The sequence below is a fragment of the Desmodus rotundus genome, chromosome 5 (genome assembly GCF_022682495.2).
Source record: "Desmodus rotundus isolate HL8 chromosome 5, HLdesRot8A.1, whole genome shotgun sequence".
NCBI lineage: Eukaryota > Metazoa > Chordata > Mammalia > Chiroptera > Phyllostomidae > Desmodus > Desmodus rotundus.
In genome coordinates, this window is record NC_071391.1 from 5502223 (window position 1) to 5529391 (window position 27169).

General features: G+C 53.0%; 1 protein-coding gene across 6 annotated transcripts; it reads right to left on the reverse strand.

Annotated features, from left to right (window-relative positions):
- Positions 1–540: 540 nt before the first annotated feature.
- Positions 541–21962, reverse strand: CAPN1 (calpain 1). 6 transcript variants are annotated; one of them, XM_053923964.2, is made up of 22 exons: positions 21944–21962; positions 20173–20440; positions 19949–20018; positions 19568–19686; positions 17951–18084; positions 17693–17861; positions 16923–17006; positions 16525–16610; positions 16131–16205; positions 15833–15993; positions 7350–7528; positions 6451–6462; positions 5622–5833; positions 5494–5533; positions 4864–4929; positions 4718–4775; positions 3293–3357; positions 2813–2881; positions 2486–2564; positions 1964–2080; positions 1637–1695; positions 541–1264 (listed from the first exon to the last, which is right to left on the reverse strand). In XM_053923964.2, exons 2-22 carry the CDS (start codon positions 20437–20439, stop codon positions 1238–1240), a joined length of 2148 nt encoding a protein of 715 aa, XP_053779939.1. In that variant the 5' UTR covers position 20440; positions 21944–21962; the 3' UTR covers positions 541–1237. The 6 variants fall into 6 exon arrangements, with proteins under 6 accessions (XP_053779939.1, XP_053779935.1, XP_053779937.1 ...); XM_053923960.1 differs by lacking the exon at positions 21944–21962 and adding an exon at positions 21705–21838; XM_053923962.2 differs by lacking the exon at positions 21944–21962 and adding an exon at positions 21344–21362.
- Between the last annotated feature and the right edge of the window lie 5207 nt (positions 21963–27169).

A 27169-nucleotide genomic window follows, 5' to 3' on the forward strand; every position in this document is an offset into this window, starting at 1 on the left:
CTGTGCCAGGCTTTGGTGGGCGGAGTCAAAGCAGTCTGCTGTTTGGGGCTCCCACCTGGGGCCCCCAGCAGCCAAGGGCAGCCCCACCCCCCACACCTGGGCTCCATCAGCCTTTGACCTGCACAGCCTGTCCTCGTTTGTGGTTTCCTCTTCATCCACCCCCCCCACCCTGTCCCAACTCCCCCTCTACCCCCACCTCAAACCACTCTTATCTCTGGTAAGAAAAGCCCTGATCCCAGAAGGGGTGGAAGCCACTTACATAAGCTGCAGCTGCCTGGGCCAAGGGCCCCTGCCCCCAAAGAGCACCTGAAGGAGGCTCTGTGCTCTGGGGAGCTGCCTGGGGGGTCAGGATTGGCTAACTGGGGGTTTTGATTTCAGCCAGAGCCTCACAGGCAGGAGCGTGCAGGGAAGGTAGGGGTCAGGCCTCCAGCACTGCTAGGAGGGGGTGTAGGCCCAGCTGGGTCACACTGCTAGGGTCCCAGTTGGCCCTGCAGGATAAGGCAGCAGTTTGGGGCAGAAACACATTCGAGAGAGAAGACGTGGGGCCTTTCTCCTTTATTATTTGGGGTTTCTCTGCATGGAAACATGAGTCCCCCCACCCCACACCCAGGTGCCTGTGGCACCTCCATAAGCTGTACACCAGTCCCTGAAGTCCCCTTTAACATCACCAATATAAAAAAGGAGGGAGGGAGGGGCAGAGGGGAGGCCTGACCATCCCCTGGGCCAGGCGGCTCCTGGGCAGCAGACAGGGCTGGGGGCCAGAGGGGGCATTGGCTTCTGCACAGGAAGGAACAGGCATTCCCAGCCCTGGGGAGGCAGCCCGGGCCTGGCTGGGAGGGGGCCCTGCACACTACAATACAGACTGTGCAGAGCTAGTGGTTACGGTTTAAAGTCTGCAGGGGAGGCCAGGTGAGTGGTCTTGTCAGGATGCTGGGAGGCTGGACTGTCAGCCTCCCAAGACCCTGTCCCGAGGCAGGAACAAGCGAAAGCTGCCCTTCTGGTTTGGTGGCGAGAAGGGCTGGGGAAGTCCATCTGGGCCCATGGTCTTCGGAGCAGGGCGGGCCACACAGCTCTGCCCAGAGCAGATGAGCCTTGGCGGTGGGGAGCTGAAGGGACAGGCCACCTCCACTCCGAGGAAGGCACTTGCAGCTGGCGTGGCCTGATGTGGTGTCGTGAGAAGGCGTGGCGTGGCAGATGACGGAGGGAGAGGAACGCGGCAAGGGGGCTAACTGTTGTCTCATGCGAACATGGTCAGTTGCAGCCACTGCCAGGTGCAGAGGAGAGCGGAGAGCAGGGTCAGCCAGGGCAGACCCCAAGGCCAGTCTCCCAGCCCCATGGCTCAGGGGCCACCATCTCCTCAGCCCCTCTGAAGGCAGGTCAGAGAGGGGCCCTCTCGGCAGGAATGGGGACATGCTTTCCTACCTCTTCTACCCCTGGGAGGCCAGGCTGCTGGCTCCTGCATAGGCCTCCATGGGCCCGGCTCTCCCTCCCTGCTCCCTTCCCAGGACCCAGACACCCCACCCCACCCTTCCCTGGCTTTGAGGTCTGGCTCTGAGGCCACAGGCTCCAGCCCCAGGAGGGTAGAACACTCCACCGCCCGAGTACTTTCCCCAAACTGGCCAAGGGAGCTTCCCACCTTAAACAAGTCAAAGGTCACAACTCCATCCAGGTCTGTGTCCAAAGTTTTGAAAAACCCTGTGTATTGAAGAAGAGATGCCGTGAGGCTGAGACTTCTGGGAGGTGTTCTCACAAGCCTCCCCTCCTACCTCACCCCCGACTTCCCTACAGCACCCCAAACTCTCTCACTGGTCACAGCCATTAGAGGCTCTTCCTGCTGCCTGAGAGCACCCCCACCACACAGGTTTCTTGGCACTCGAGGGCACAACCCCCAAGACCTCCGCCTCCCTGGGACATGCCTTGGAGGGTCTCTGTTGGGAGGGGGGAGCTGAATGGGGACACTCACGGAACATGGTCTCCAGCCGCACCAGGCAGCACACGAAGTTGTCGAAGTCCACGGCCAGGTCAGGCTCCGAGTAGCGGGTGATAATGAGCTCATACAGCTTCTTATTGAGCTTGAAGCCTGGCCCAGGAGAGTAGGTGAGAACCAGGGAGGCCCATCCCAACCCAAGGGGACAGGGAGGGAGCTCAGGGTTGGAAGGGTGAACCCTGGGTCTCTCTCACTGAAGGCTATAGCGCATTCCACTCCCCACCCCCATCTGTGCAGCCTCAGGCCAGTCACTTCCCCGCTCTGTGTCCCACTTTTCTGTGCACAACGGGGACAATAAAAGCCCCAGTCCTCAGTAGCTGCAATGAAGACAAAAGTAAATGCTGCTACAGTACTTAGCTCAGTAGCCGTGGGAAAAACGGAGAGGGCTGTTCCCACAACCCTGCCATCGCCATCGTCACCCCAGGGACAAGGGCCAGTTATCAGGGAAGCAGCCTGGGGCCTGGGGCTCCACAGGTACCCGCTGCCCTCAAGCCTCACCTGCAGACTCGATGGCCATCCGCATCTCGTAGGCACTCATGCTGCCCGACTTGTCCAAGTCAAACTTCCGGAAGATGGACTGGGGTGGGGAGCAGAGGGTGAGGGCTAGACTGAGACAGCCAGCCCTTCCAGTCCGCCCCAGAGTGGAGGATCATTCAGAGTGGAGGGGACAGGCCCCAACAGTGGGTCAGTGGCTGGAGTGTGCGGGCTCCAGGGAAGCAGCCCCAAGGCGGAGGGCCTGGTCCACGCAGCCTGCAGCCCGGCCTGGCCCTGCCGTGACTAAGGCCACAGAGCAGGGGAGACGGCGCTGCCAGCAGGTCCACCTACCAGGTAATTCCGGATGCGGTTCCACAAGATATTGAACTCCAGTAGGCCCAGCTTCCCGTTGCCATCTCGCTGAGCAGCCATTAAGAAAAAAATTCCACAGCTTAAACCAGGCATGGGGAGTGAGCAGGCAACTGGGGAGAAGGGGAGACTGGCCGCAGAGAGCGCCAGATAAGGGAAGAAGCAGCAAAACCCGAGCACAGTCGGCCCATGGCCAGGCCCGCCCCATCCTCTGAATCTGGGTGGGCCGGGGACGCGCATGCAAAAAGAGCATCGGCCTGAGGGGTGCAGGCCCTGCTCCACCGCTCACTGGACACAAGCCCCGTGACTCAGTTTCCGCTCCCAATCAAGGGGACAATGCCCAGAAAGGAACTGGTCCATCCCACTCCACAGAACTTTGTCCCTTTCTCTGCACTCCTGGGACAAGTCACCCAGCGCCTTTCCCACGCCAACCCCTGCAACCCCAAGCCCGCGGCAGGATACATCCATGAGGTTCACCATGCTGCGGCAGGACTCCAGGCTGAAGCCCTTGGTCCGCAGGTCTTTGTCTGCAAGGAAAAACAGTTCCAGAGATGTCCCCCAAAATTAAAAATGGATCTGCCTTTGGAGCCAGTGATCCCGGTTCTGGCAATATATCCGAAAAACCTAAAACCCTGATTCGAAAGAACACAAGCACCCCCGTGTTCACTGCAGCGTTGTTTACAGTCACCAAGATGTGGAAGCGGCCCAAGTGCCCATCAGTAGGTGAGTGGACGAAACAACTATGGGACATTGTCACAATGGAATGCTACTCGGCCGTAAAAAAGAAGAAAATTTTACCCTTTGCAACAGTATGGATGGACCTGGAGAACGTTATGCGGAGTGAAATAAGCCACGCAGAGGAAGACAAACACCACATGATCTCACTCCTATGTGGAATCTAATGAACCAACTGAACTAACAGGCAAAACAGAGACTCATAGATGGAGCGCAGATGACAGCTAGTGGGGGCGGGAAGGTGAAGGGTGGAGGGATTGAGTAAAAAAGGAAAAAGGATTCATGGACATGGACAACGGTGTGGTGATTGCTGCGGGGAGGGGGTGTAAGGAACTAAATGGTAATGAAAAGATAATAATAAAGATTACATATTAAAGAAAAAAAGAAAACACAGTTCCAGCACCCCAGCCTAGTGAGCTTCCTGGGCCTGCCCCAAATGCGGGGGGGGGGGGGGGGGGGGCACTGGTAGGACAGGGTCAGGTAGGCAACATTCCTGTGGCCCCTGGCATATAAAATTTATCACAGTAAGTGTGTAGTAGTACTTTTTTATAACCAGAAATAACAGTTTAAAGTCTTTCAGCCATCAAGCCAGCGTCCTTACAGCCAGACCAACACCACGATCAGACCAGGGTAAAATGAGACAGGTGCAAAGTAGCAGTGACAGACGCGGCGGAAACAAGCAGAGAAGGCGGGTCTGCTGCAGGCTCCAGCGTGAGAAGAGGGGTGGCGTTCCGGGTAGGGAACAGCATGGATGGAGGCTGGGAGTCAGAGGGCAGGGGTGGTGGCAAAGGGAAGGTTGAGGGGCGGCTGCCTTCAGTTGTGCACATCGGGGAGTAGCCCTGGGCCCATCTCTGGGAGGAGGGGTCCTGTACATTAGCCCTAAGGTGCTGTCAGAGGCTGAGCTTCTAATCGCACCAGGGCACTGCACTCAGGTGCAGAGAACAGGGTCCAGCAAGACGGCATGAGGAGTTTGGGAGGAAAACGGGGGTGAGCAGGGCTCAGGAAGGCGGTGCAAGGCTTCCCCACCCACGAAGACCACGGAGTCGGGTTTGGTCAGTGGGGGAGTGGAAACCTAGACTGTGGAGTCTGGAGGCAATGGGGGGCGGGGGTGGCAGGACACAGGATGGGGAGCAACCCCTCGGGGACACTCACGTTTTTTGATGATCCTGTTGAGGATGGTCTGCAGCTCCTTGACGCTGATCTCCATGTCCTGCGGGAGAAGGGAGGATGGCACCCGCCCTGGGGAGAAGCTGCCCCTCAATGCCCCAGAGGCCCTGCTCTATCGCACCCCCACCTACCTCCCCTGCCAGCTGTCTGAAGAGCGTCTTGAAGCTCTCGTCGATATCCTCTTCCGAGAGCACTTGCTGGATGGAGAAGGGGGGCAGGTCAGGGACACCCCAGCATGGCCGCTACGTGGGCAGCAGCTGGAGGCAGGGCTGGGACCACTCATTAGCTACGTGTCATTTCACCTCTCCGAGCCTCACTCTTCTCATCTGTAAAGTGGGAATCTAGCCCCCACTCCACCCCCGTCCAGGATTCTTGTGGCTTAAATGAGGAGGCAGCAGTTCACTCAGTGATGGGTGAGCTTTGGCTCCCTGCTGTGCTACTCTGGGCAAATTCCTTAACCTCTCTGAACCTGAGTTTCCCACTGAGAGGGGAGATGCTGACAGAACCCTGATGGTGTCATGGAGGAAACAGGGAGACTCGGAGAAAGACCTCAGCGCAGACCCGGCAGAGAACGAGAGGGACACAAAGTGCTCTGCAAACTGGGAAGTGCTGGGCAAATGAGGACTCAGTATTACTGTTGTGGCTCTTGCCAGAAGGGGCTCTGCCCCTCCAGCCAGAGCCCGGGGCACAGGACCCCAGGTTCTGCTCACACACCAAGGGGGAGGGAGAGGGGAAAGCACTGGTGGGGGCAGGGCACGCACCTCATCAGGAAGGTTGGCCTGGACCTGGTCATCCAGCTCCCTGCAGAGGATGGGGAGAAAGAGGGGCCAGTCAGGAGAGGGCAGGAAGGCCTTGGGGAGTGGGATGCAGGGAGGGGCCCATGACTCACTCGGTCCCGGCGCTCTTCTCCGAGAAGAAGCGCAGCACAAAGTCACCCTCCTTGTTGGGCTCGAAGGTGGAGGGCACCACCACGTACTCCCCAGGAGGCAGGCGGAAGCGGGTGCTGACCTCCCGCAGGTTGATGAACTGCTCTGATCGGGCCCGAGACGCGTTAGCCAGGAAGAAGTCACGCTTCAGGTGCACGGCTGGCTGGCCCACCAGCTGGTGGATGGGAAGGAGGAAGTGGGGGCTGCAGCTATCTGCTCAGCCCACCCTTAGGAGCTGCAACATGGGGTGGTAACCCTGACTACCGCACAGGGGTGGAGGTGAACGTAGCTACTATGGCCATGCAGTAGCACTCTCCTTGTTGCTACTCGGGGCTGCCTCCATGTCAGACACTGCAGGGCACTTCGCATATGGCCCCTCACTGAGCGCTCACGACAGCCCTGTGAAGGTGCCCTTAAGCCCATTTCACAGACACTGATGTCAAGGCTTATAGCTTAAGGGTGCAGAAGGCTCAGCCATCTACTGCCCTGCTCCTAACCAGTGCCCCGGAAGGCCTCAGCCAACACTTTGTGTATGTAGTATAAACAGTAGGACAGGAAGAGCCTTGGAGGTGCATGGTGGGTAGGGCTCTGGAGGCCAGGGTTCAAATCCAGCTCCCTCACTTGTTACTGCTCTGACCCCTGGAGAGCAGTTTGTTCTGCCCCCTGAGCAGCAGGCATTTTGTGAGCAGGGAAACGAGGTGACTTCCTAATTCTCTCTGTGCTGGGCCTGCCACCATCAGGCATGCATGTGCAGGGGCGAGCAAATCCAGGTGAGTCCTGTGCCACACCTACCTCCGGGGGGACCTACAAGAGAGACAGGAAAGTTAGAGAAGTCGTCAGCTCAGGGCCAGAGGGTGCAGTACATACTGGGGAGGAGCCCTGAGTTCTGAAGATGGGAATGACGAGCCAGGAGGCAGGGCCCTGGGCCTGGGGCCAGCAGTTATCCAGACCTGTTTTCATACCACAGAGGGGCACCCAGAACTGGGGGGTGAGGGGACAGGCAACATCCTTGGTCCCTGAAATGTCCCTGGGCCTCAGCTCTGAGTCAGAGCCCCCATGACAGCCCCCAGGGTGGTCAACAGCAATGTCCTACAGCCCAGGGACATCAGGGGTTCTTCTGCCACCAGGAGCTCAGGGCCCAGGCCGAGGCTGTGGCCGTCCTTTACCTCCACCAGGGAGGTCCAGTGTTTCTGTCTGTCTGGAACACAGTGCAGGTGTATCATACACCTCCACACCAGCCTCTGCTTACACACTTCCAAGACAGGGAGCTCACTACTCCTCCAGGGCAACTACTTGCCCACTTTTTTCTGAAGCTGAGCTGGGGTGTGGCCCCCAGAAGCTGCCTTCCAGGTGTCAGCCAAGTCAGCTCCCTCTTCCCACCAGTGGCCTTCTAGCCTGTGAGAATGGGAACAAATCCCAGAATCTTCCCTTCTCCTAGCCAAACATCTTCCTCCCCCTCCAGCCGCCTCACGGGATGAATTTTAGGCCCCTCCCTGCCTCAAGTCTGGCAGAGAAGGCCTCAGCATGTGCCTCCCTGGGATCAGTCTGCCTCGGTGGCCTGATTCACCACCCCAGGGGCTCAGGATGGGCCAGTGACAGCAGCGGTGTCCTCGGGCGCCCCCTGTCGGATCTGGCCCGCAGTGGGCGGGAGCCTGGCTTTGCAGCTAGGTTCTGGGTCCATCAGGGCTCACCTCATATACTGCAAAGCCGATGGTCTCCATGTCGCGGCCAAAACGGCGCTCGCGGCGGCGATGCTTCTGCATGAGCGCCAGGACGAAGCTGCAGCCTGACTCTCGACCCCCATAGTCGTCGTCAGGGTCATCTGTCTCCTCCAGCCGGATCTTGAACTGGGGGTTCACCCAGAAGGTGGCTACAAAAGGAGAAGAGGTTGCGATCAGAGCCTCAAGCCTTCTCCTCCCCCTTGTGTCCGTCCATTGTCATTCACTTAACAAATATTACTTAGTGCCCACAATGTGCCACGTGCAGGGGGACACACACACAGTTCTCCCTGCTCAAGAATTCACATTCCTGATAGGGGAGGCCAAGCATGAGCAAGCCAGGTTAATTAACAGAACAGTTACAGAGAATAAGCAACCTGGAGTGGGTCAGGGAAGGCATCTTTGAGGTGGCATTGATCTGGGAACTGAAGGGGTGCCCTGGGAAAACACTGGGAAGCAGGGGTCAGGCAGATGGAGGTGTAAGCCAGGGTCTAAGTGGGCTCTGGGCTCCAGGGAGGCGCCAGAGGTTTGCAGGAGTCAGGGTGGTGGTGAGGAGTGTGGATTGAATCAAAGAGCATAAGGACCTTCCACAGACTCGCATGGGAGGGCATGACTGGGTTAGGGACAAGGATTTAATTTTTCTTTAATCCTCACCCGAAGACATCTTTTCATGCTTTTAGAGAGAGAGGGAGAGAGGAAGGCGGAGAGAAAAGCACTGATGTAAGGGAGAAACGTGGGTCAGTTGCCTGTCGTATGTGCCTGAACCGGGGATTGAACCCGCAACCCAGACATGTGCTCTGACGGGGAATCAGACTTGCAACCTTTCAGTTATGGGACGACATTCCAACCAACTGAGCCACACCAGCCAGAGCAGGATTTCATTTTTTATTTTTATGTATTTTAATCCAGCTAAAGGTTTTGATGAATTTACTGTACCTAAAATGGATTAAGATTTTAAAAGATGGCTGGAGCTACTCTGTGGATAGTGAGAGCCCTGGCTGGTGTGGCTCAGTGGACTGAGCACCAGCCTGAAAACCTAAAGGTCACTGGTTTGATTCCCAGTCAGGGCACATGCCTGGGTTTCAGGCCAGGTCCCCAGTTGGGGGCATTGAGGCAACTGATCAATGTCTCTCTCACACACTGATGTTCCTCTCCCTTCCTTTCTCTCTAAAAATAAATAAATAAAATATCTTAAAAAGAGAAGAAGAGGATGAGAGAAAGCAGGTCTCATAGGAGGCCACAGAGCTGCAAAGGGTGACGGACGGCACTTGCATTTCTGACAGTTTGGTGATTCACCTCCCTGAACAACTCCCCTGCGGAAAACCCAGTGCTGGATGGAATATGCAAAATTTCGTTTTAAAGGCACTAAGAAGCCACAGCATCCCCCCTACCCCCACACAAAGTTGACATTAATAAAAAAAGATATGTAATAACAAGTGTTTGCCAGGACGCGGAGAAATCAGAGCCTCGAGAAATCAGAACCTCACACACAGCTGATGGAATGTGACGAGGTGCAGCCACTTTAGAAAACAGCCTGGCAGTTCCTCAAATGGTCAAACTTAGACTGAACCATATGACCCTGCGATTCCACTCCTAGGCATATACCCCAGAGACATGAAAACATACGTCCACACGAAAACCTGTACGCGAATTCCATAGCAGCACCATCTACAAAAGCCAAGTGGTAGAAACCACCCAATTTCCCACGAGCTGATGAAGGGATAAACAAAACGTGGCGCAACTGAGCAAAGGCATATTATTCGACAATAAAAACGAATGGAGCACTTACGGATCGACACCGGGACGTGATGAACTGCAAAGGCACGCTAAGTGAAAGAAGCCAGCCACAGAGAACCCCGTGCTGTACGAGTCCATGTACACTAAAGTATATTGTCTGGAACAGGCAAATCCATAGATTTGCTTGGTACCAAAGCCAAGTTAAGGATATCACAAGAAAATTACAGACCAGTATCACACATGAATAGCAATATAAAAATCCTTAACACAATACCATTAAGCCAAATCCAACAGTATATTAATAGGATTATAGAGCCCTGGCCAGGTAGCTAAGTGGGTTAGAGCATACATAGTCCCAATACACCAAGTTGCAGGGTCGATCCCCGGTCAGGGCACATACAAGAATCAATCAGTAGAACAACAAATGGACGTTTATGTTTCTCCCTGTTTCTCTCTCTCTCCCCCTTCCTTCCTTTCTCTCTATAAAAATCAATAAATAAAATTTAAAAAAATAAAATAAAAATGTATTCAAAAGAGGACTATATAACATGCAATAGGCTTTAGTCCTAAGAATGAAAGGACAGCTCAGCACATGAAGATCAATCAGCGTAACACGCCACATTAATAGAACAAAGGGAGAAACACACGATCATCTTAATCGGCAGAGAAAAGGCATTGGACAAAATCCAACAAACATTTGCGATAAACTATTTGAATAGACACTAAAAATAGATAAACAAATGGCCAATAAAGAAATACATGAAATGGTACTCAACATCATCAGTCATTAGGAAAATGCAAATCAAAACTTCAACAAGATACCGCTTTCTACCCACTAGGAGGGCTATAATAAAAAAAAAAAAGTGGACAATAACAAGTGTTGGCAGGGATCTAGAGAAACTGGAACCCCCAGATATTGCTAGTGGGAATGTAAACTGGTGTTGCCACTTAGGAAAACAATGGCAGTTTCTCAAAAAGTTAACCATCAAAATACTACACAACCTAATGATGTCCACCTCCTACTTACAGACCCAGAAGAACATATGCTCACACAGACACATGTACACGAATGTTCACAGCAGCACCGTTCGTAATAGCCAAGCACTGGAAATAACCCAAATGTTCATAGACTGATGGATGAATAAGCAAAATGTAGTCTACCCATATCATGGAATAGCATCCAGCCATAAAAATGTAATGAACTATTGATATATGCTACAACGTATATGAACTTTGAAAATACTGTGTTAAGGAAAATAAACCAGGCACAAAAGGTTACATATTGTATCATCCCATTTATATGAAATTTCCAGAAAAGGCAACTCTTTAGACACAAAAAAGCAGATTAGTGGTTGCCAGGAGCTGGGGAAGCGAGGACTTGGAGGGATCACAAATGGATACAGGGTTTCCTTTGGGGGCTGTGAAAATGTTTCAGAACTAGATAATGATGATGACTTCACAGCACTGAGAATATACTAAACCCCACTGAACGGTACACATTAAAAGACCGAATTTTGCCCCGACCAGTGTGGCTTGGTGGGTTGGACATCATCCTAGAAAGTGAAAGGTCAGGCCATGTGCAGGGGCTGCAGGTCCGGTCCCTGAATGCGGTGCGTACAAGAGGCAACTGATTGGCGCTTCTCTCTCACGTGGATGTTTCTCTCCCTCTCTTTCTCCCTCCCTTCCCCTCTCTCTAAAAACAAGTAAATAAAATCTTTTTAAAAAAGAAAAAGGGTGAATGTTATGGGTTGTGAATTATCACAATTCTTTTCAAAATTATGTATCAACATTGTATAACTCAAAGATACATTTGATCAGGACATGTATGAGAAGCAACGAATCGATGTTTCTCTCCCTCTTTCTACCTCCTTCCCCCTCCCTCTAGAAATAAATAAAATCTTTTTTAAAAATAGTAAAAAAGACACATTTGGAGGGAAATTTATTGCCTTAGGAGCTTATATATATATATTTAAAAAAACTCAAATTAATGAAATAAGCCTCTAATTTAAGAAGTCATAAAATAAATTTAAAAATAAATCCAAAGAAAGCAAAGGAACAGAAAAGCAAAAATGAAAGAAAAAAAATTACTATACACAGGATCAACTGTCAGGAGAGATTTCTTTGTGAAGTCTAATATTGACAAATTTCTCACAAGATTAACAAAGACAAAAGAGGCAGTGCAGCCCTGAGGGGTGTAGCTCGGTTGGGCGTAGTCCCTTCAAGGCGAAAGGTCACCAGTTCCATTCCCTGGTCAGGGCACATGCCTGGGTTGCAGCTTCTGTACCCAGATGGGGAGCATGCAAGAGGCAACTAATCAATGTTTCTCTCACACATTGATGTTTTTCTCCCTATCTTTCTCCCTCCCTTCCCCTCTCTAAATATGAGTAAGTAAAATCTTTTTTTTAATATGTAACTTAAAAAAAAAGAAAGGAAAATGACACAGCCATAAAAAGAAGGAAATCTTAGCCTTTGTGGCAGCATGGATGGACCTGGAAAGTACTATGCTAAGTGAAATAAGCCAGTCAGAGAAGCATAAGTACCATATGATTTCACTCAATAGTATGGTGATTACCAGAGGGAAAGAGGGGTCGGGGGAGGTTGGAGAGAGAAAAGCAGGGGACTAACGCTGACGGAAGGAGACTGACTTGGGGTGGTGAACACACAATTCAATATACAGATGATGTGTTATCGCATTGTACACCTGAAAGCTATGTAATTTTATTAACAAGTGTCACCCCAATAAAGTCACTAAAGAAATGAAGAAAGGAAAATTACAGGCAAATCTCACTCACGAACGCGAATGTAAAACCATTGTATAAAAATGTTATGCTATGAACTTTCTTTTATCTCAGAATGTCAGGCTGGCTTAATATTATAAAAGTGGTAAATGTAATTTACCATTTGGACAGATAAAAGAAAAAAGTATATTATAATAATAGATACAACCAAAAATACTTAGTAAGATTACACTGCATTAATCAGGTAAATGGTGTCTACAAAAGAACCGAGAGTAGGAAAGTTTTTAGTGAGGAAACCTATAGTAAAGACTTAGTTAGTGAAAATTTTTCCTTTAAGAGAGGATATAGCCATTTCTTTTTCTTAAAAAATTTATTTACTTTCATTTATTTTACTTTTTAAACAGACTTTATTTATTTACTTTTAGAGAGAGGGGAAGGGAGGGAGAAAGAGAGGGAGAAGAGACAGCAATGTTAGAGATACATTGATCAGTTGCCTCTCGCAGGCCCCCGACTGGGGACCTGGCCCGCAACCCAGGCATGGGCCCTGACTGGGAATCAAACCCGAGACCTTTTGGTTTGCAGGCCAGTGCTCAATCTACTGAGCCACACCAGCCAGGGTAGGACACAGCCATTTCTATTCAACACTTTACAGTCCTGGCCAGCATATGAAACAAGAACACATTAGAAAAATTATAAGAATTGGAAGAGAAGAAACAAATTTGTCATTATTTGCAGAAGCTACATTGTCAATTAGAAAACCAAAGAGAACCTACAGATAAATCCTTAAAATTAATTAGTTTAACAAGTTTGCGGGATACAAAGTAAACTTAACAGGTCAACTACACGCTACTGTATCGGAAGCTCTTCCTTGAGAGATGTTATTTTAAAAGAGATACTATTGCTCTGACTAGTGTGGCTCAGTGGGTTGGGCATCATCCCTCAAACCAAAAGGTCACTGGTTCTATTCCCCAGCCAGGGCACATGCCTGGGTTACAGGCCAGGACCCTGGCTGGGAGCATGCAAGAGGCAACCAATAGATGCTTCTCTCGCACGTCCAAGTTTCTCTCCCTCTCTTTCTCCCTCACTTCCACTCTCTCTAAATATAAATAAATAAAATCTTTTTTAAAAAATAGAAAGAGATACTATTTAGCCCTAACCAGTGTGGCTCAGTTGGCTGGGTGTCGTCCTGCAAAGCAAAAGGTCACTGGTTGGTTCTTAGTTAAGGCACATGCCTGGGTTGTGGGTTTGGCCCCAATTGGGGTGCATATGAGAGGCAACTGATGGATGTTTCTCCCCCTTGCTTTCTCCCTCCATTCCCCTCTCTCTAAAAACAAATGAATAAAATTTTAAAAAGAGAGATACTATTTACAATAGCAACAAGATGGAAGAGCCTCTAGGAATAAATCTCAAAAGATGTATGAGCTCTCGCTGATAAAAATTACAAAACTTTGTTGCAAGAAATTAGAGAAGGCCGAAATAAATAGGGATATACAGTAGTCTTCCCTAATCCATGGGAGAAACGTTACGAGACCCCTGCTAATACCTGAAGCTGGTACGAAACCCTATGTATTCTATGTTTTTCCCTATAGATACACGCCTACAATGAAGCTTAATTTATAAATGAGGCACAGTAAGAGATTGCCAACAATTGCTACTAATAAAATACAGTAATTATGATATACTGTAATAAAAGTTATGTGAAGGTTTAAAAAATCAAAAAATCAAATCAAATAAAAAATAAACCTACCAACCCAGAATGTTCCGTGAAGCAGCTCTCTCAGAATAGCGCATATGGTACTCACCCTTCTTTTCGTGATGACGTGACATGCCACAATGCCCACGTGATGTGACGAAGTGAGGCAGTGACGTAGGCGTTGTGACGGAGCAGCAGACTACCCTAAGGGCTACTCGGTCCCAGGCACGGTGACACCGAGGCAGCGGCTCTGACACTCTAGACTGCTACTAAGTGACTACCGGGCAGGTGGCGGATACAGCATGGGCTCACCGATCAAAGGGGTAACTCCCGCCCTGGGCGGGTCTGCCCAGGATTTCATCACGCTACTCAGGCTGGCTGGCAATTTCCAACTTACACACTGTTTCTTTCTGGGATTTTCCAATGCATACTTTCAGATCTTAGTTGACTGGGGGTAACTGAAACTGCCGAAAACAAAAATGCAGGTACGGAGGGATGACTGCACCATATTCTCGGATAAGAAGACTCAAAATGGTAAAGATGGCATTCTGCCCAAACTGACCTACAGGTTTAATGCCATTCCAAGCTAAAGTCTCAAAATGATTTTAGGACTTGGGAAATTGATTCTAAAATTCACACTGAAAAACAAAATATAGGAATAGCTAAGAGACTCCTGAAGAAGAAATTTGGCCGCCTGATAGCAAGACTGCTTCTAGATCTATAGCAGCTAAGTCAGCATGCTGCCAGCAGAGGACAGACCAAGGGGCAGCACGGGAGCCCCAGAGACCCACACATTTGTGGTGGCTCTGGCACTATAGGGCGGTAAGGAGAGGACAGACATCTCAATAAACGGTACAGGGAACAATGGCTACCTATTTGGGGAAAAACTGAGATTGGATCCCTAGGAAGAAGGCAGCTTCAAAACAGAGGGCCGTGAGCCACGCTGAGAGTGGCTGGGGACGCAGGGCGTGAGAACAGCTGCGGTGGGCAGGCCTGGTAAGGCCACTGCTGCCACGGCCCTCGAAAGAGCAGTAGCAGTGGTGAGGACAGCGGCTGGAATGGAGAGGGGTAAAAACTGGGCTGGATGTAAGAAAGAGAACAGGAGTGGGGCAATTCTTGAGAAATTCTGCTTGGAAGGGGAGCAGAGAAATGGGTGGGGAAGTGAGGTCAAGATAGGGTTGCTTTACTTTAAGACAGACAATTCCACATAAAGACAGGAGAAAGGTGATAACAGAGAAAGGGTTTCAGAGGTGGGGGAGAATGGGGTCTCCAGCAGAGGTCGGGGACCCCAAGGGCAGGGACAGTTCTGCCACTGTCACAGAAGAGAACACAGTAAAGATGGCAGAGTTCCAGAAAGGGTGGGGGGTTTGGAGGAGGGGATATGTGGGGGTGCCCCACGTGGAGAGGTCTGTTTTCAATGACATGCCCAGCCAGGTGTGCATCTGATGAATAATCGCGGAGGGAGGTTTACAGAGACAGTGGGGATGGTGCTGACTAGCAGTGGAACTGCCGGAGGCCATGGAGAGCGCGCGTTTGAGGTTTGTGGCTGTGCACGCACAGGGAAAACATGGCCCTGGCTGGGTGATTTCTCCCCAGCCACATTCAGTGGCTCTGGAGCAGAGGGAGAGGACTGTAGTTGTGCCAAGTGAGAGGAGCAGAGGGAGCCAGGAGCCAGGACCGAGTCTGCAGGGGCAAGATTAACGAGACCCCAGGAGAGGACGGGTGGGAGATGCAGGACAGTGCAGAAGCAGTGGGCTGAACAGATCACAAGGTCAACGAGCCCAAGGGCTGCCAGGAGGGGGCTAAGGGCGGGGGGCGGCTCAGGAGGGATGTTGGGAACAGCTCCCAGGCGCTCACAGGGTGGCGGCTGAGCTATGGTGAACGAGAAGGTTGCTGCGGGTGAGGGTGACAAGCAACTGAGAGGCCAGGCAGTGGACCCGTCATCCACATGGATCTAGAAGCCCAGGGAAAGGTGACCATGGGGTCAGGGAGGAAGACTGTGGACCAGGAGGAAAGTCCGGGATTGAGGAGTGACAGGAAGTGGCTGGGATGGCAACAAAGTCTCTTCCCGGGTTAGCACCCTGGGCTCAGGCCCCAGGAGGGCGGGGCAAGCGTGACTCTTTAGAATTCACAAGGACATTCAATATTTGACTCCTCAAAGCAAGTTCGAGAGGTCAGCACAGTCATCCCCATCTTCACCATGACCAACTGAGGCTCAGCAGGAAGAGGAGGCAGCAGGGCCCAGGCCCCACCCCTGGGCTCCCGGTATGCCCATGAGGTCAGGTCACCTGGGTAGTTCCGGCAGCCCCCTGCAGTGCTCCCCCGCCGCCAGGTGCCCTCGTAGAGGGTGGTGTTCCATTTGCGGTACCGCCGGCTCTTCAGGGCATCGGGCGTCAGGTTGCAGATCTCTAGGCGGGTGAACTCGCGCATGAAGTCTCGGAATGACATCCTGGGGGTCAAGGAGCAGAGGTGAGCCATGGTCCCCAGCCAGGATGCACAGGGAGGGGGCACGGGCTGGGTCTGTGGGGTTTGAGAAGTGGGGTTCGAAGTCTCCAGAGGGGCCAGACCAAGGAGGGAGCTGCTCACCAGAACTCCCCATCCTCCATCTTGATCCGGAGCTGCTCCCGCTCATAAGGGTCCACATTGTTCCACTCTGAGGAGCTGTGGGGGGAAGGCCCTATCAGGGGCTGGCAGGCACCGACCTGCCTGGCCTCTGTTCCTGGGGTCTGTCCTCCCCTAGCCCAGGTCAAGGTTAAGCCAGAAGATCCCAGGTCCAGGGGCTGACTTGTCAGGGCCAGATCAGATGCCCTGAGGATGCTCATGGGCAGGGCACAGGGCCCACGTGCCAAGACCTAAACACGAAGAGAGCCCCTCTGCTCAATCCTGAGTCCACCCCAGGCTGGCAGGGCCCCGAGCAGAAACGCCAGAGGCACTGGTCAGCCTTCCCAAGCCTCCCCGGCCAGTGCCCACTGCCCCTCACCCGTCACTCCAGGCTCCTGTCCACTCCACCTCGCCCCAGGGGTTCCGCATCCGGATCAGGCTCACCATCTGGCCCATGTAGTTCACCTGCTCCCCAGAGCTCCCATCAGCGCCCGTTTCTGGCATGCACTTCAACAGACGTCCCCATCCCCAAGCCCTCCCCGAGCCCTGCCCAGCACCCGGCGCCATCCCCACCGGAAACGGAGAAGCAGCTCTGCACACAAGCTACAATAAATCAAGGCGACACGTCAAGATAAACACCTCAGAATAAGAGTCCCAGGAGACAGATAAAGTGCTACCACAGCAGAGCCAGCCCCTCCCACAGCCCTGGTCACAGGCCAGAGAGACAAGGGCAGGCAAAGATGCGGGCACCAGGCTGCAGGGAAGGCCCCGTGGTACCTGCTTGGCCCCAGTCACAGAGTAGGCGTGGCCCTTCACCAGCTTCTTGAAGGTGACGGCCTCCATGTCCAGAACGCTGCTGATCTGCAGAGGGACATGTGCTGTGGTCAGGGGCGAGGTTCCAGGGGCCCAGTCAGATCCCCGCCCCAAGGCAAGAGATAGCCCTGAGCACTTGGGTCTCAGACAGTCCCCTTGTACATACGACAGCTCCTGGGAGTGGCTGGCAGGGGCTCTGATCCTATCTAACCCGACACCTCTACATGTAGACGCTGCCCCCAGAAGGGGGGCTGCCAGAGTACCCCAGCAATGCCACCAGTGGTGGGAGGGCCTGGGCACCCGACACTACATTTGGCCAGAGCTAGCCAGACCCCGTGCAAACCCAGGGGTTAGAGCTGTGGATGCAGTTGATAGCGGGGGTGGAGCCCGTTATCAGGGATGAGTCCTGGGACAGAAGAGCAGCAGAGGAGCGAGCTGGGACTAGGGGCGAGCTGAGGTCTGGGCCAGAGAACTGGACAGTGATGGGCATCACGTTAGGACAGGAACGAGGAGCGGAAGGTCAGGACAAGCCAAGGTCTGAGGTTCGGGGACAGGAATGACGCCGGCACGGAGAAGGAGGAGGAGGATGGGACTGCAAGGATGGATGAGGCTGAGTGCGGATCCAGGTGTGGTGTGAAGCCTGGGTGAGGATGAGGCTGGGCTGGGTTGGCAGAGGGCACCGCTGGACCACGGGGCTCAGGTCACGGGTTGGGGGATGGGCTGGGTGCACTCACATCAATGGAGCAGCCCAGCAGGGAGCCCCGCTCCAGGGCCTTCAGGATGATTTGGTAGAGGTCGCTGGGTGCCTTGCGCAGCTCGTACCACTCGGTGACGCCCCCTGTGAAGTCCTCAAAGCCCTCGGAGGTGCTGCCTCCCGACAGGGCTTCATAACTGCCATTCACCCTGTGGATGGCCCCAGGTCAGCGCTCTGGCGCCACGCAGGACGGTGCACCCTGGGGTGGCCGGCAGCTGCCCCCTGGGCCCCTACTCACTTGGCATAGGCCTTCTCGAGCAGGGCACTCCAGAACTCGTTGCCTTGGGCAGAGTGCACAAACACCAGCTTCCCGTCCTTGGTGGGCAGCAGATCGTCCACAACCACGTCCACCCACTCGCCAAACTGCCACAGCTGTGTGGGGGTGGAGAGGGGGAGCAGTGAGAACCTGCTTCAGGACCCTCTGTCCCCAGCCCGCAATCAAGCCTCAGTCTGCCACTTACTAGGTCGCATATCCTAGAAGTTATCCCCTCCAAGCCTCAGCTTCCCTGTCCACGAAAGGGAATAGTAGTACCTTCCTCATGGGGAAAAACCAACCTGATCACGAGGGTAAAACTGCCCGAAAAGGACAGCACTGCTGATATTTTTGAAACAGACCAAGGTGCCTCCACAGGAATGGAGAGGTTGGGAAACTCCCTGGCTCTCCGCAAACTAGCCCCCTTTAGCACACGCCCTCACCTCTCCCCTCCCGGTTCTAGGCCCCGGTGCATGTGTAGGGGTGGGGGAGGGATACATATATAAAATGGCTGTGAACAGAAAATGTAACATGCAGATCCTTCCGCCACAAGATGGGCGGGGTTCGGTTCCTGCAATCACAGGTTTTGCCTCAGAGAGGCCAGAGGGCCAGGTTCCCTGGGGGGAAAGAGTCACCTTGCCTGGGGCCAGAAGCGACCCAGTGCTACGGGGAAGAAAGGGTGAGGAACGAGAGGGAAAGGGGAGCTGGTGCACCCAAGTAGCAGGGGTTGTGTGTGTGTGTGGGAGGGGGGTAATACAGAGCCAGCCAAAAGAGGTGGGGAGGAGTGAGGGAAGCGGGCAGGGAAAGGGGCAGGGAGGCCAAGCCCCTGCAGCGGCCTGGGCAGGTGTGGCACTTGGCCAACACGGACCACATGGGGACCCTGGGGATCCTGTGGGTCCTGTGGGCCGTCTCCTGGGACCCAACGTGGGTGAAAATGGAGTATGCTAAGGGGGCTCCCTGAGTAGGTAAAGGACACCCAAGAGTCCCCAGGGCAGGGCTGGCGGCCACTGGGACCAGAGGGTCTCATCCAGGGGTGCCGGGGGTGTGTCTCGCCCCACACCAGCTCATTAAGAATTCATTAGTATGACTTGAAAAACGGGCTCAGTGTGCAAAAATGACGGCAGGAAAAGCTGGCTTAAATAGACTTAATCCCCAGTCTTTCTTTTCTGCAGCGCTCTGCCAGAGACCTGAGGTTGCCAAGGTCCAGCAGGGGTGGGGGCAGGAGACTGACCCCACAGGGGAGATGGGACACCTGTTTGCATCCAGCAGAACCCCATCCCTTTTTTTTTTCAGAAGAGGAAACCGAGACCTTGGGGAGGCAAAAGGATTTGTCTCACAGGACATAACAGAGATCTTTCTATTCTTCCAGGCACTGTCTTCTCGACACGCACAACCACCCAGGAAAATTGCAAAATACCTGCCCAACCGTTTCACACATGACAGACCCTAGACGGCCTCGAGAGGTCGCATACTTTCTGGAGAAAGGGCTGGCCCCCGCAGGCTGTGGCTCTGAGCCACCCTAACCTCAGACTGCCGCAGGCCCTCAGGCCTCACCTCCTCTGGGGCCTGCCACCGCTCTCTCTCCGACCCCCTGCTCCTCACCTGGAAATGGAAGATGCCGGCATAGCCATCCTGGAAGCTTTGGCCGTGTGGAACCACTCGGTGCAGCAGGGTGTCATTGAGGGTGAGAGAGGCAATGGCAGCCAGCAGCCAACAGTCCCCTGGGATGGGAAACCCACATCAGACCTGCTCTAATTTGCTCCTGGAGGGGCACGCATTTGCCCAGGCTGGGGAGAACCTGGGCTTCCCTGGGCAGCATACCCCTCAACTTACAGAAAAGCCCCAGGAATCTGGGCAAACCGGCCCCAGCACTGATAGCCAGGCTGTCTGAGCTTGCAGAAGGGAGGGGTTGGGGCAGAGCCAGAAGAAACGGGCATGGGGAACTCCTATGGAAAAAAACACCCAGAACCCCCTCGGGCCTACCCAGAGCTCCCTGGCAGATGTCTGTGCGGGTGGCTCCATCCACGATGAACTGGGGGTTTGAGAGCAGCTCCTGCAAGAGACCCAGAGTCCTGTCTCTGGGACAGCCCCTCCTGGAAATTGGGACCCAGCCATCCCAGACCCCTCTCCCTACTAGGAACTTGGAGTCCCTGCTAGGCACTCAGGATGGGGGTAAACTGAGTCCCACCCAGGGTAGCCCCTCTTACCGTGGGACGCTTCCACTTGATACCATAGGTTTTGGAGGAGTTGGGACCCAGGTCCTTGTAGCCCAGGCTCTGGGGCACTGGGGGGAAGGCGTCATCTCGGAAGAGGGCTCCCCTCTGCAGGCAGTGAGACTGCAGCTGCTCATAATCCTGGCCCATGTATTTGATGGCATTTTCATGGCGGCCCAGGCCCAGCTCCTTGGCCCGCAGCTTCTGCACTTGTGCAGACACCCCGGTGCAGTACACCGGGGTGATGATCTCCTCCGCCATCCTGAGGGACAGACAGGCCTACTCAGACCCCAGGCCTTCCCAGGACTAGAACTGGGGCTCCTGCCTGCTCTTGCCCACCCTTCCTCCCCAAACCTGAGGCTTCCCCACATCACTGTTCTCCTCACAGAATTCAGGATTCTACCACCTCTTTGTGCTCCCAGGAAAGGAGCTCCCCAGGCCCTGGGGTGTGCTGGCCTCCACCTCCCTACTCCCACACAGTGCTACCACCTCTCCCTTCCCAGACGCCCATTGTCCTTGGCCTGCAGTCCTGTGGTCTGCCAAACGGCCAGGTGCGGCAGGGCGGGGCCCGAGGTAACAGGGAACTGGGAAGGTGGGAAATCCCGGGAAAGGCTTCTTAGACCCCGTTGGCCTGCCGGTAAACCCCTCCCCAAACCAGGCAAACTCCTGCCCACTGCCCCTTCCCCGGCGTGAGGGCTGAGAACGCCTGGCAGTCGGGGTCTGGTCCCCAGGCCCCTAAGACGGGCTAGGGATCCGGCGCTGGCCCTCAGTCCCTTCCCCTCCGGCCTCCCCCCGCCCAGCCCCGGGAGACAGTGCAGTGGTGCGCGCAGGCTGGGGCGGGCGCCTGGGCAGTGCGCTCCGCGGCCCGGGGTCGGGGCAGCCCCTCAGACCCAAGCAGTGGCCGGGATCGAGAATCCCGGCCCCGCCACTCAGCTCCTTACCTGGAGGAGGGTTGGGCGGGGGGGGGGGGGTCGCTGCGGTCTCAGCGGCTGGCTTCCCGGTTGGCAGCTCAGGGCAGGGCCCAACCAGGAAGAGCGCTCCTCCCCGCCCTCCTCCCGTGCCCCTCCGCCCTCCCTCTTTCTTCTCCTCCTCCGGCTCCGACCCCGCTTCCTCCCGGCTCCTCTTTATCTCTCGGGCACCTTCGCCGACTATCTCCTTCACTCACGGAGTCTTCCCGCCCCTTCCTCCCCCGGCCCGCCGCCAGCTCCGCGCGAGGACAAATTAGTAAAAGGCAGAGTTGTCCCCGGGGAGGGGCCAGCGCCAGTCGGGGTGGGGAGGGCTGAGCCTGGACGGAAGGGCACCGCCGGGGGGCGGGAGGAGGGGGCAGGGCAGGGCAGTGGGTATTTTTAACCAGGGGCAGCAGCTCGTGTTGCAGGGCCCGGCGGCCCCACCCGACACGGCGGCCCCCGAGCGCATTCCCGGGCCTCTGGCCGCAGCCCCGGGCCCGCGGGCTCCTCCCCGCCCCGCCCCCGCAGCTGTCCTAACCCCCCGCCCTCGGGAGTCCGCAGTCGCCCGGCCGAGATTACCTCCGGCTGTGCTGCAGCTGCTCCACGCGGGGGCCGGGCCGGCGGCGAGCGGATCCCTGCCGGACGCTCGGCAAACGGCAGCCCCACCCGCCGGGTCCGCGCTGCAGCCGGGTTCCCGGGCCCAGCCCGCTCTCCGCCCTCACCCACCCCTCGCCCTAGGGAACAGGCTCCGGGCGCCTCTACCCCGCCCGAGCGGGTCCTCGCATTGGGCACCCCCAGTCTGCGGCTCGCTGAATGACCTTGGGTGAGTCCCTTCTCCGGTCGGCTTGGCTTTGCAGCGAGTGGAACGGATTTGAGCAACGGTAGGGGCCCATCTTTCTCCTGCACTGTGGGGTTAATTGACCCGGGCGGCTACGAGAGGCGGGCGTCCCGCCCTTTCCCCCTAGACCTCAGCCCACCCTCCTGGGAGCGCCCTTCTGCACGTGCCATCTCACCCAGTAGGGGGCGGCAGAGGCTGCGATCGGGACGACGGGCCCACCCCGGACCCGGAGATCCTGCCTCTGGAACTGCAAGAAGTTGAAGAAACCTGAAGCTGGAAGGACAGGGACTGCGGGATCCCTCTACTTCACTGGCCTTGAGAGCCCCAGCCCAGCGGCTGCTGCAGCTCTTAGGACGTGTATACACAAGCATTTTATGGGGGGAACAGTGCCTAGCCGTCCCAGGGTCTTATGACCCATGACCCCAGGAAGGTGAAAGCTACTCCTTTAATCTGCCCCCACTGTCACTCCCACTTTACAAACGAGGACAACTGAAGCCTGATAGGGTGTGACTTGCTGCGCTCTCCCCTGGTGAGTCACGGCTGGGACCAGCTCTGGGGTCCTCTGCTTGTCAGCAGTCAGCATTTATCTGTCCAATCTTGGCTAAAGCCTCCTGGCCGGTCTTTGCACAGCAGACTCGTGACTAAGGCAGAGGAGCCCCAGCTGGGGAAGGGGGCTCTGCCCGTCCAGTTTGGGGATTAAGAAAGTTGAGTCCTGATGGACAAGTAGGAGTTAACCAGGTAGGGAGGTGCTGGGGAGGGTATTCCTAGCAGAAAACAGCAGGTGCGAAGACCCAGAGGCCAGGAGAACCCATGCCAGGGAGGGAAACTCCACGTATTCCTTGAGATCAGGTCACAGGAAACAGGGACCTGGGAGCGCAAAGATGCTCTGGATAGGTAGCAAAGGTCACCCCTCCCGCCGAGCCAAAGCACTCCGGTGCTACCTACCATCCCACAGTCCCCAGAATTACCTTCACAAACCTGTCGCTCCTCCTGACCGCGTTCCATTGTTCACCCAATGGGCTCTGGTCACCTCATATGTGTCCAAGGCATTGTGTTGGCCAGTACGTAAGGGGGTGAAGGCCCATGGCCTCAGCTCCCTCTGAAGGAGGCAGACATTGACTCACTATCACCCCATAATTAATTGGAGGAAGAGCTGGTGCTAAGGAAGTGGGTGACTGAAGCCCTATCTAGTGTAGGAGTTCAAGTAGACGTGTCAGATGCAGGGAGTTGGGGCAGGAGTGGGAGACATTACCCTGGGACAGTGGAGAACTAGGAATATACTTAGTGTTGCTTGAGCAGAGACAAAGGAAGGGAAACATTATGGTAGGGCTGGGTAGACCACGGGAGTTTCGATTTTATTCTGCTCGAGCTCAGATTTGTACAAATGGAGAAGGAGGATGCATGGGAGTGGGTTGGGTGGGTGAGAGAGGACGCAGGGAGTCCAGTTAAAAGACTAGGGGGAGAGAATGGTGTCTCACTCTAGGGAGGTGATGGGCACAAAACGGAAATAGGTGGACTTGATAAATGTTTAGGATACACCTTATTTTTATTTTTAAATAAAAATTTAACTCACACTGGATTATGCAGCTAAATGTCAACTCTAAAACTGTAAAACTTCTAGAAGAAAGCAGAGAAAAAAATCTTAATCATCTTGGGTTTGGCAGATTTCTTAAAGATGACACATAAAACACAGACAATAAAAGAAAAAATTGAACTTCATCAAAATAAAATACGTGTTCTTTAAAAGGTACTATTATGAACATGAAAAGCAACAAACTAGGAGGAAATAATTGTAAAAAGTTATATCTGATGAAAGGCTTGTATTTAGAATATATAAATAACTTTTTACAACTTTAAAAAAGAGAAAAAGTGCTGAACATATGCTAACCACATGACCCAGCCACTCTGCTCCTAGGCATCTCCCCAAGCGGAATGAAGGCATATCCCACACGAGGACTCGTGCGTGAATGTTCCTAGTAGTTTTACTTGGAATGGCCCAAACTAGAAACAACAAATGTCCATCAACAAATTGTGAAAGGTTAAACAAATTGTGGTATGTATGTGATACAGAATTCTACTCAGCAATAAAAAGGAATAGCAACGGATGAGTCTCAGAGTAATTTATAGAGCATAAGAAGCCAGGTAAGAGCACATACGGTGTAAATTTTCACATGAAAATTCTAGAAAGAGGATGCCAATTCAGTGGCAGAAAGCAGATCAGTGGTTGCCTGAGGGTGCTGGCAGATGGGGAAGGGCAGGACAGAGGGATTATCAAGGTGCTCGAGGTAATTTATTGGGGTGATGGGCATGTTGATAATCTTGATTATGGTAATGATTTTTGGAGATTTCTATATGTCAAAACAAAAATGTACATTTTAAGTGCATGTGGTTTATTGCATGTCAACTATGCCTTAATAAAAGATGAGGTTTTCAATAAAAACCACTAAGATAATGGAAGAAACTTGGTATACAATAAATTGCAGATGAACCCAAGATTTTAATATAAAAATGAAGACAAAAATACAGCCAGGAGCTAAGGAAAAGCTTTTTTAGTTGTCTCAGTGTGGAAAAGTTCTTTTTATTTTAAGATTTTATTTATTTATTTTTAGAGAGAGGGCAAGGGAGGGAGAAAAACATTTCTCCCAGATGTGAGAGGAATATCGATTGGTTGTCTCTCGTACACACCCTGCCCGGGGCCCGAACCCACATCCCAGGCATGTGCCCTAATAGGGAATCCAACCATCCAACAACCAACTGAGCCATAGTGGTCAGGGCTGGAAAAGGTCTTTTTAACTATGACAAAGCCCAGAAGCCACACAAAAGTTGATTTTACTATATTGAAACATCTATACAGAGAAGTCACAATGATAAACTGAACAAACACAGTTTACACCTTGAAGGCCCATTTTTCCTTCAAACGTCAGTCAGAAGCCAAAAACAGCAGAGCACTGGGCAGAGACAAAGACAGTGCACAGAAAAGACAGACAGCTCTTAAACGTGTGAAACAAAGCCCAGGCTCGCTCAGAAGAAAAAGAAATACAAATTTAAATTTCACCAAGAGACCCTTTTCCACTTTTAATAAGATTAAAAATCAGGACAAGATTAAAATCAGGTACCTGCCCTGACCCGTGTGGCTCAGTGGGCTGGGTGTCTTCTGTACAGGGCAAGGTCACAGGTTTGATTCCTGGTCAGGGCACATGCCTGGGTGGGGGTTCAGTCCCCAGTTGGGGCATATATGGGAGGCAACCAATGGATGTTTCCCTCTCTTTCTTCCTCCCTTCCCCTCTCTCTAAAAAAAAAAGATAAATATATATATTTTTAAATCAGGTACCTCACTATTTTTGGTGAGTGTTCTGGCAAACAGCCTTCCCATGCACTATGGAGGTGGGGGGCATTATGGGTATAACCTCCATAGAAGAACATTTGGCAAAAATCATCAAAATGGCAATCTTGACTTGGCATTTGGTTGAACAATTCTTCTAGGAATTCAACCCACAGATATATATTTTTAAATCTTTTTTGCCCTGGCTGATGTGGCTCAGTGGATTGAGTGCTGGCCTGCTAACCGAAAGGTCGCCAGTTCAATTCCCAGTCAGGGCACCTGCCTGGGTTGCGGGCCAGGTCCCCAGTAGGGGCTGTGCAAAATGCAACCAATCAGTGTCTGTCTCACACATTGATGTTTCTCTCCCTCTTTCTCCTCCTTCCCCTCTCTCTGAAAATAAATAAAATCTTTTAAAAAATAATTTTAAAAGGGGGTGGGACGGATACAGATATTTGGTGTGGTGTCTTTTTCCTGATACCACTTCACATCACACATGTGTTTTTTCCCCAGATGTCAAATACATGTGGTTTTCCTTCCCACACCAATTCTCCAACTCTCCAACACCCATTGGGCACCTAGAATTCAATTCAATTCCGACACTAATTCCCAGAGTTAGCACAGACCCCATAGGTTGAGTGCTCAGTCCCACACAGCTCCAGCCACAATGGGATGTCCAGGCGACTCTCACTGCTGCCTGACCAACTACAAATTTGAGGGTGCCATGACCCCCTCCTCAGGCTTGATAATTTAGTACTAGACTCACAGAACTCAGGAAAGTGCTTTACTATTACCAGTTTATTAAAAAGGATACAACACAAGAGTCACCAAATAGGAGGGAGGCATGGGGCAAGGTGTTGGGGGGACAGGGTACAGAGCTTCCTCGCCCTCTCTAGGTCAGCCTTCCTCCCAGCACATCTGTGTCCACCCACCCAGAAGCTCTGAATCTGCAGTCCTCCCACACCCTTTAGATTGATCTTTCTGGAGACCACCCCCCACCCTAAATCACTCATTAGCATAAACCCAGGTGTGGTCCAAAGGTGACTGACTCTTTCTTTACTCCTATGACTCAGGAAATTCCAGGGATTTAAGGAGCTCTGTGCCAGGAACCTGGGGCAAAAACCAGATGTATATGTTATTTATCACACCCCATTTGGTAATGTAGGTTAGATTCCTTTCTGGAAAGATATAAACTATTACTTTCATTGCTTCCAGGGACAGGAGCCATGCGGCTGAGTCAGGAATAGGAGGTGACTCGGTTCAAAATTCAAAATGTGCATGTGAATGTATCACCTGTTTGAAAAACAAATGAATGCCTTGTAGCCTTTGTCATGGCTTCTAATGCCCGAAGTCGCCAGGCTTTCTTACTGGAAGGATCACGTCCACATTCGTGCGCTCTGGGCCTGGGACCTGCTCCACCTTCTGTCCCAGCCCCAAACACACCCGCCCTTCAGTCTTTCTGTAGACAGCATTTTCCTCTTCCACTCGTAACACATTTGAGCTCTACTCCTTTTTTTTTTTTTAAGATTTTATTTATTGTCAGAGAGACGGGAAGGGAGGGAAACACAGAGGGAGAGAAACATCACTGGGTGAGGGAAACATTGATTGGTTGCCTCCTGAGCGCCCCTAACCAGGGGCCTGGCCGGCAACCCAGGCTCGATGAGTGAGCATCCTTTCAGTTTGCAAGCCAGCAGTTGATCCACTGAGCCACACCCGCCAGGGCCAGCTCATGAGACAGTCCTAAACTTTTCTAGGATTAACTCATTCAATGCCCATTTTAGCGTAATACCCATTTTACAGATGAGGCAATGGAGGAGATTAAATATTTCAAGTTCACACAGGAAGCAGGAATGTGAATCTTAGGATGTCCAGCACTAGACACCGAGA

Coding starts and splice junctions, on each gene's coding strand:
- CAPN1 (XM_053923964.2), bottom strand. CDS start 20,439: ATGGCGGAGGAGATCATCACCCCGGTGTACTGCACCGGGGTGTCTGCA. Junction 5,534..5,621: donor GAGAAGAGCGCCGGGACCGA/GTGAGTCATGGG, acceptor CATCCTCTGCAG/GGAGCTGGATGACCAGGTCC. Junction 4,930..5,493: donor AGGCCAACCTTCCTGATGAG/GTGCGTGCCCTG, acceptor TTCTCCATCCAG/CAAGTGCTCTCGGAAGAGGA.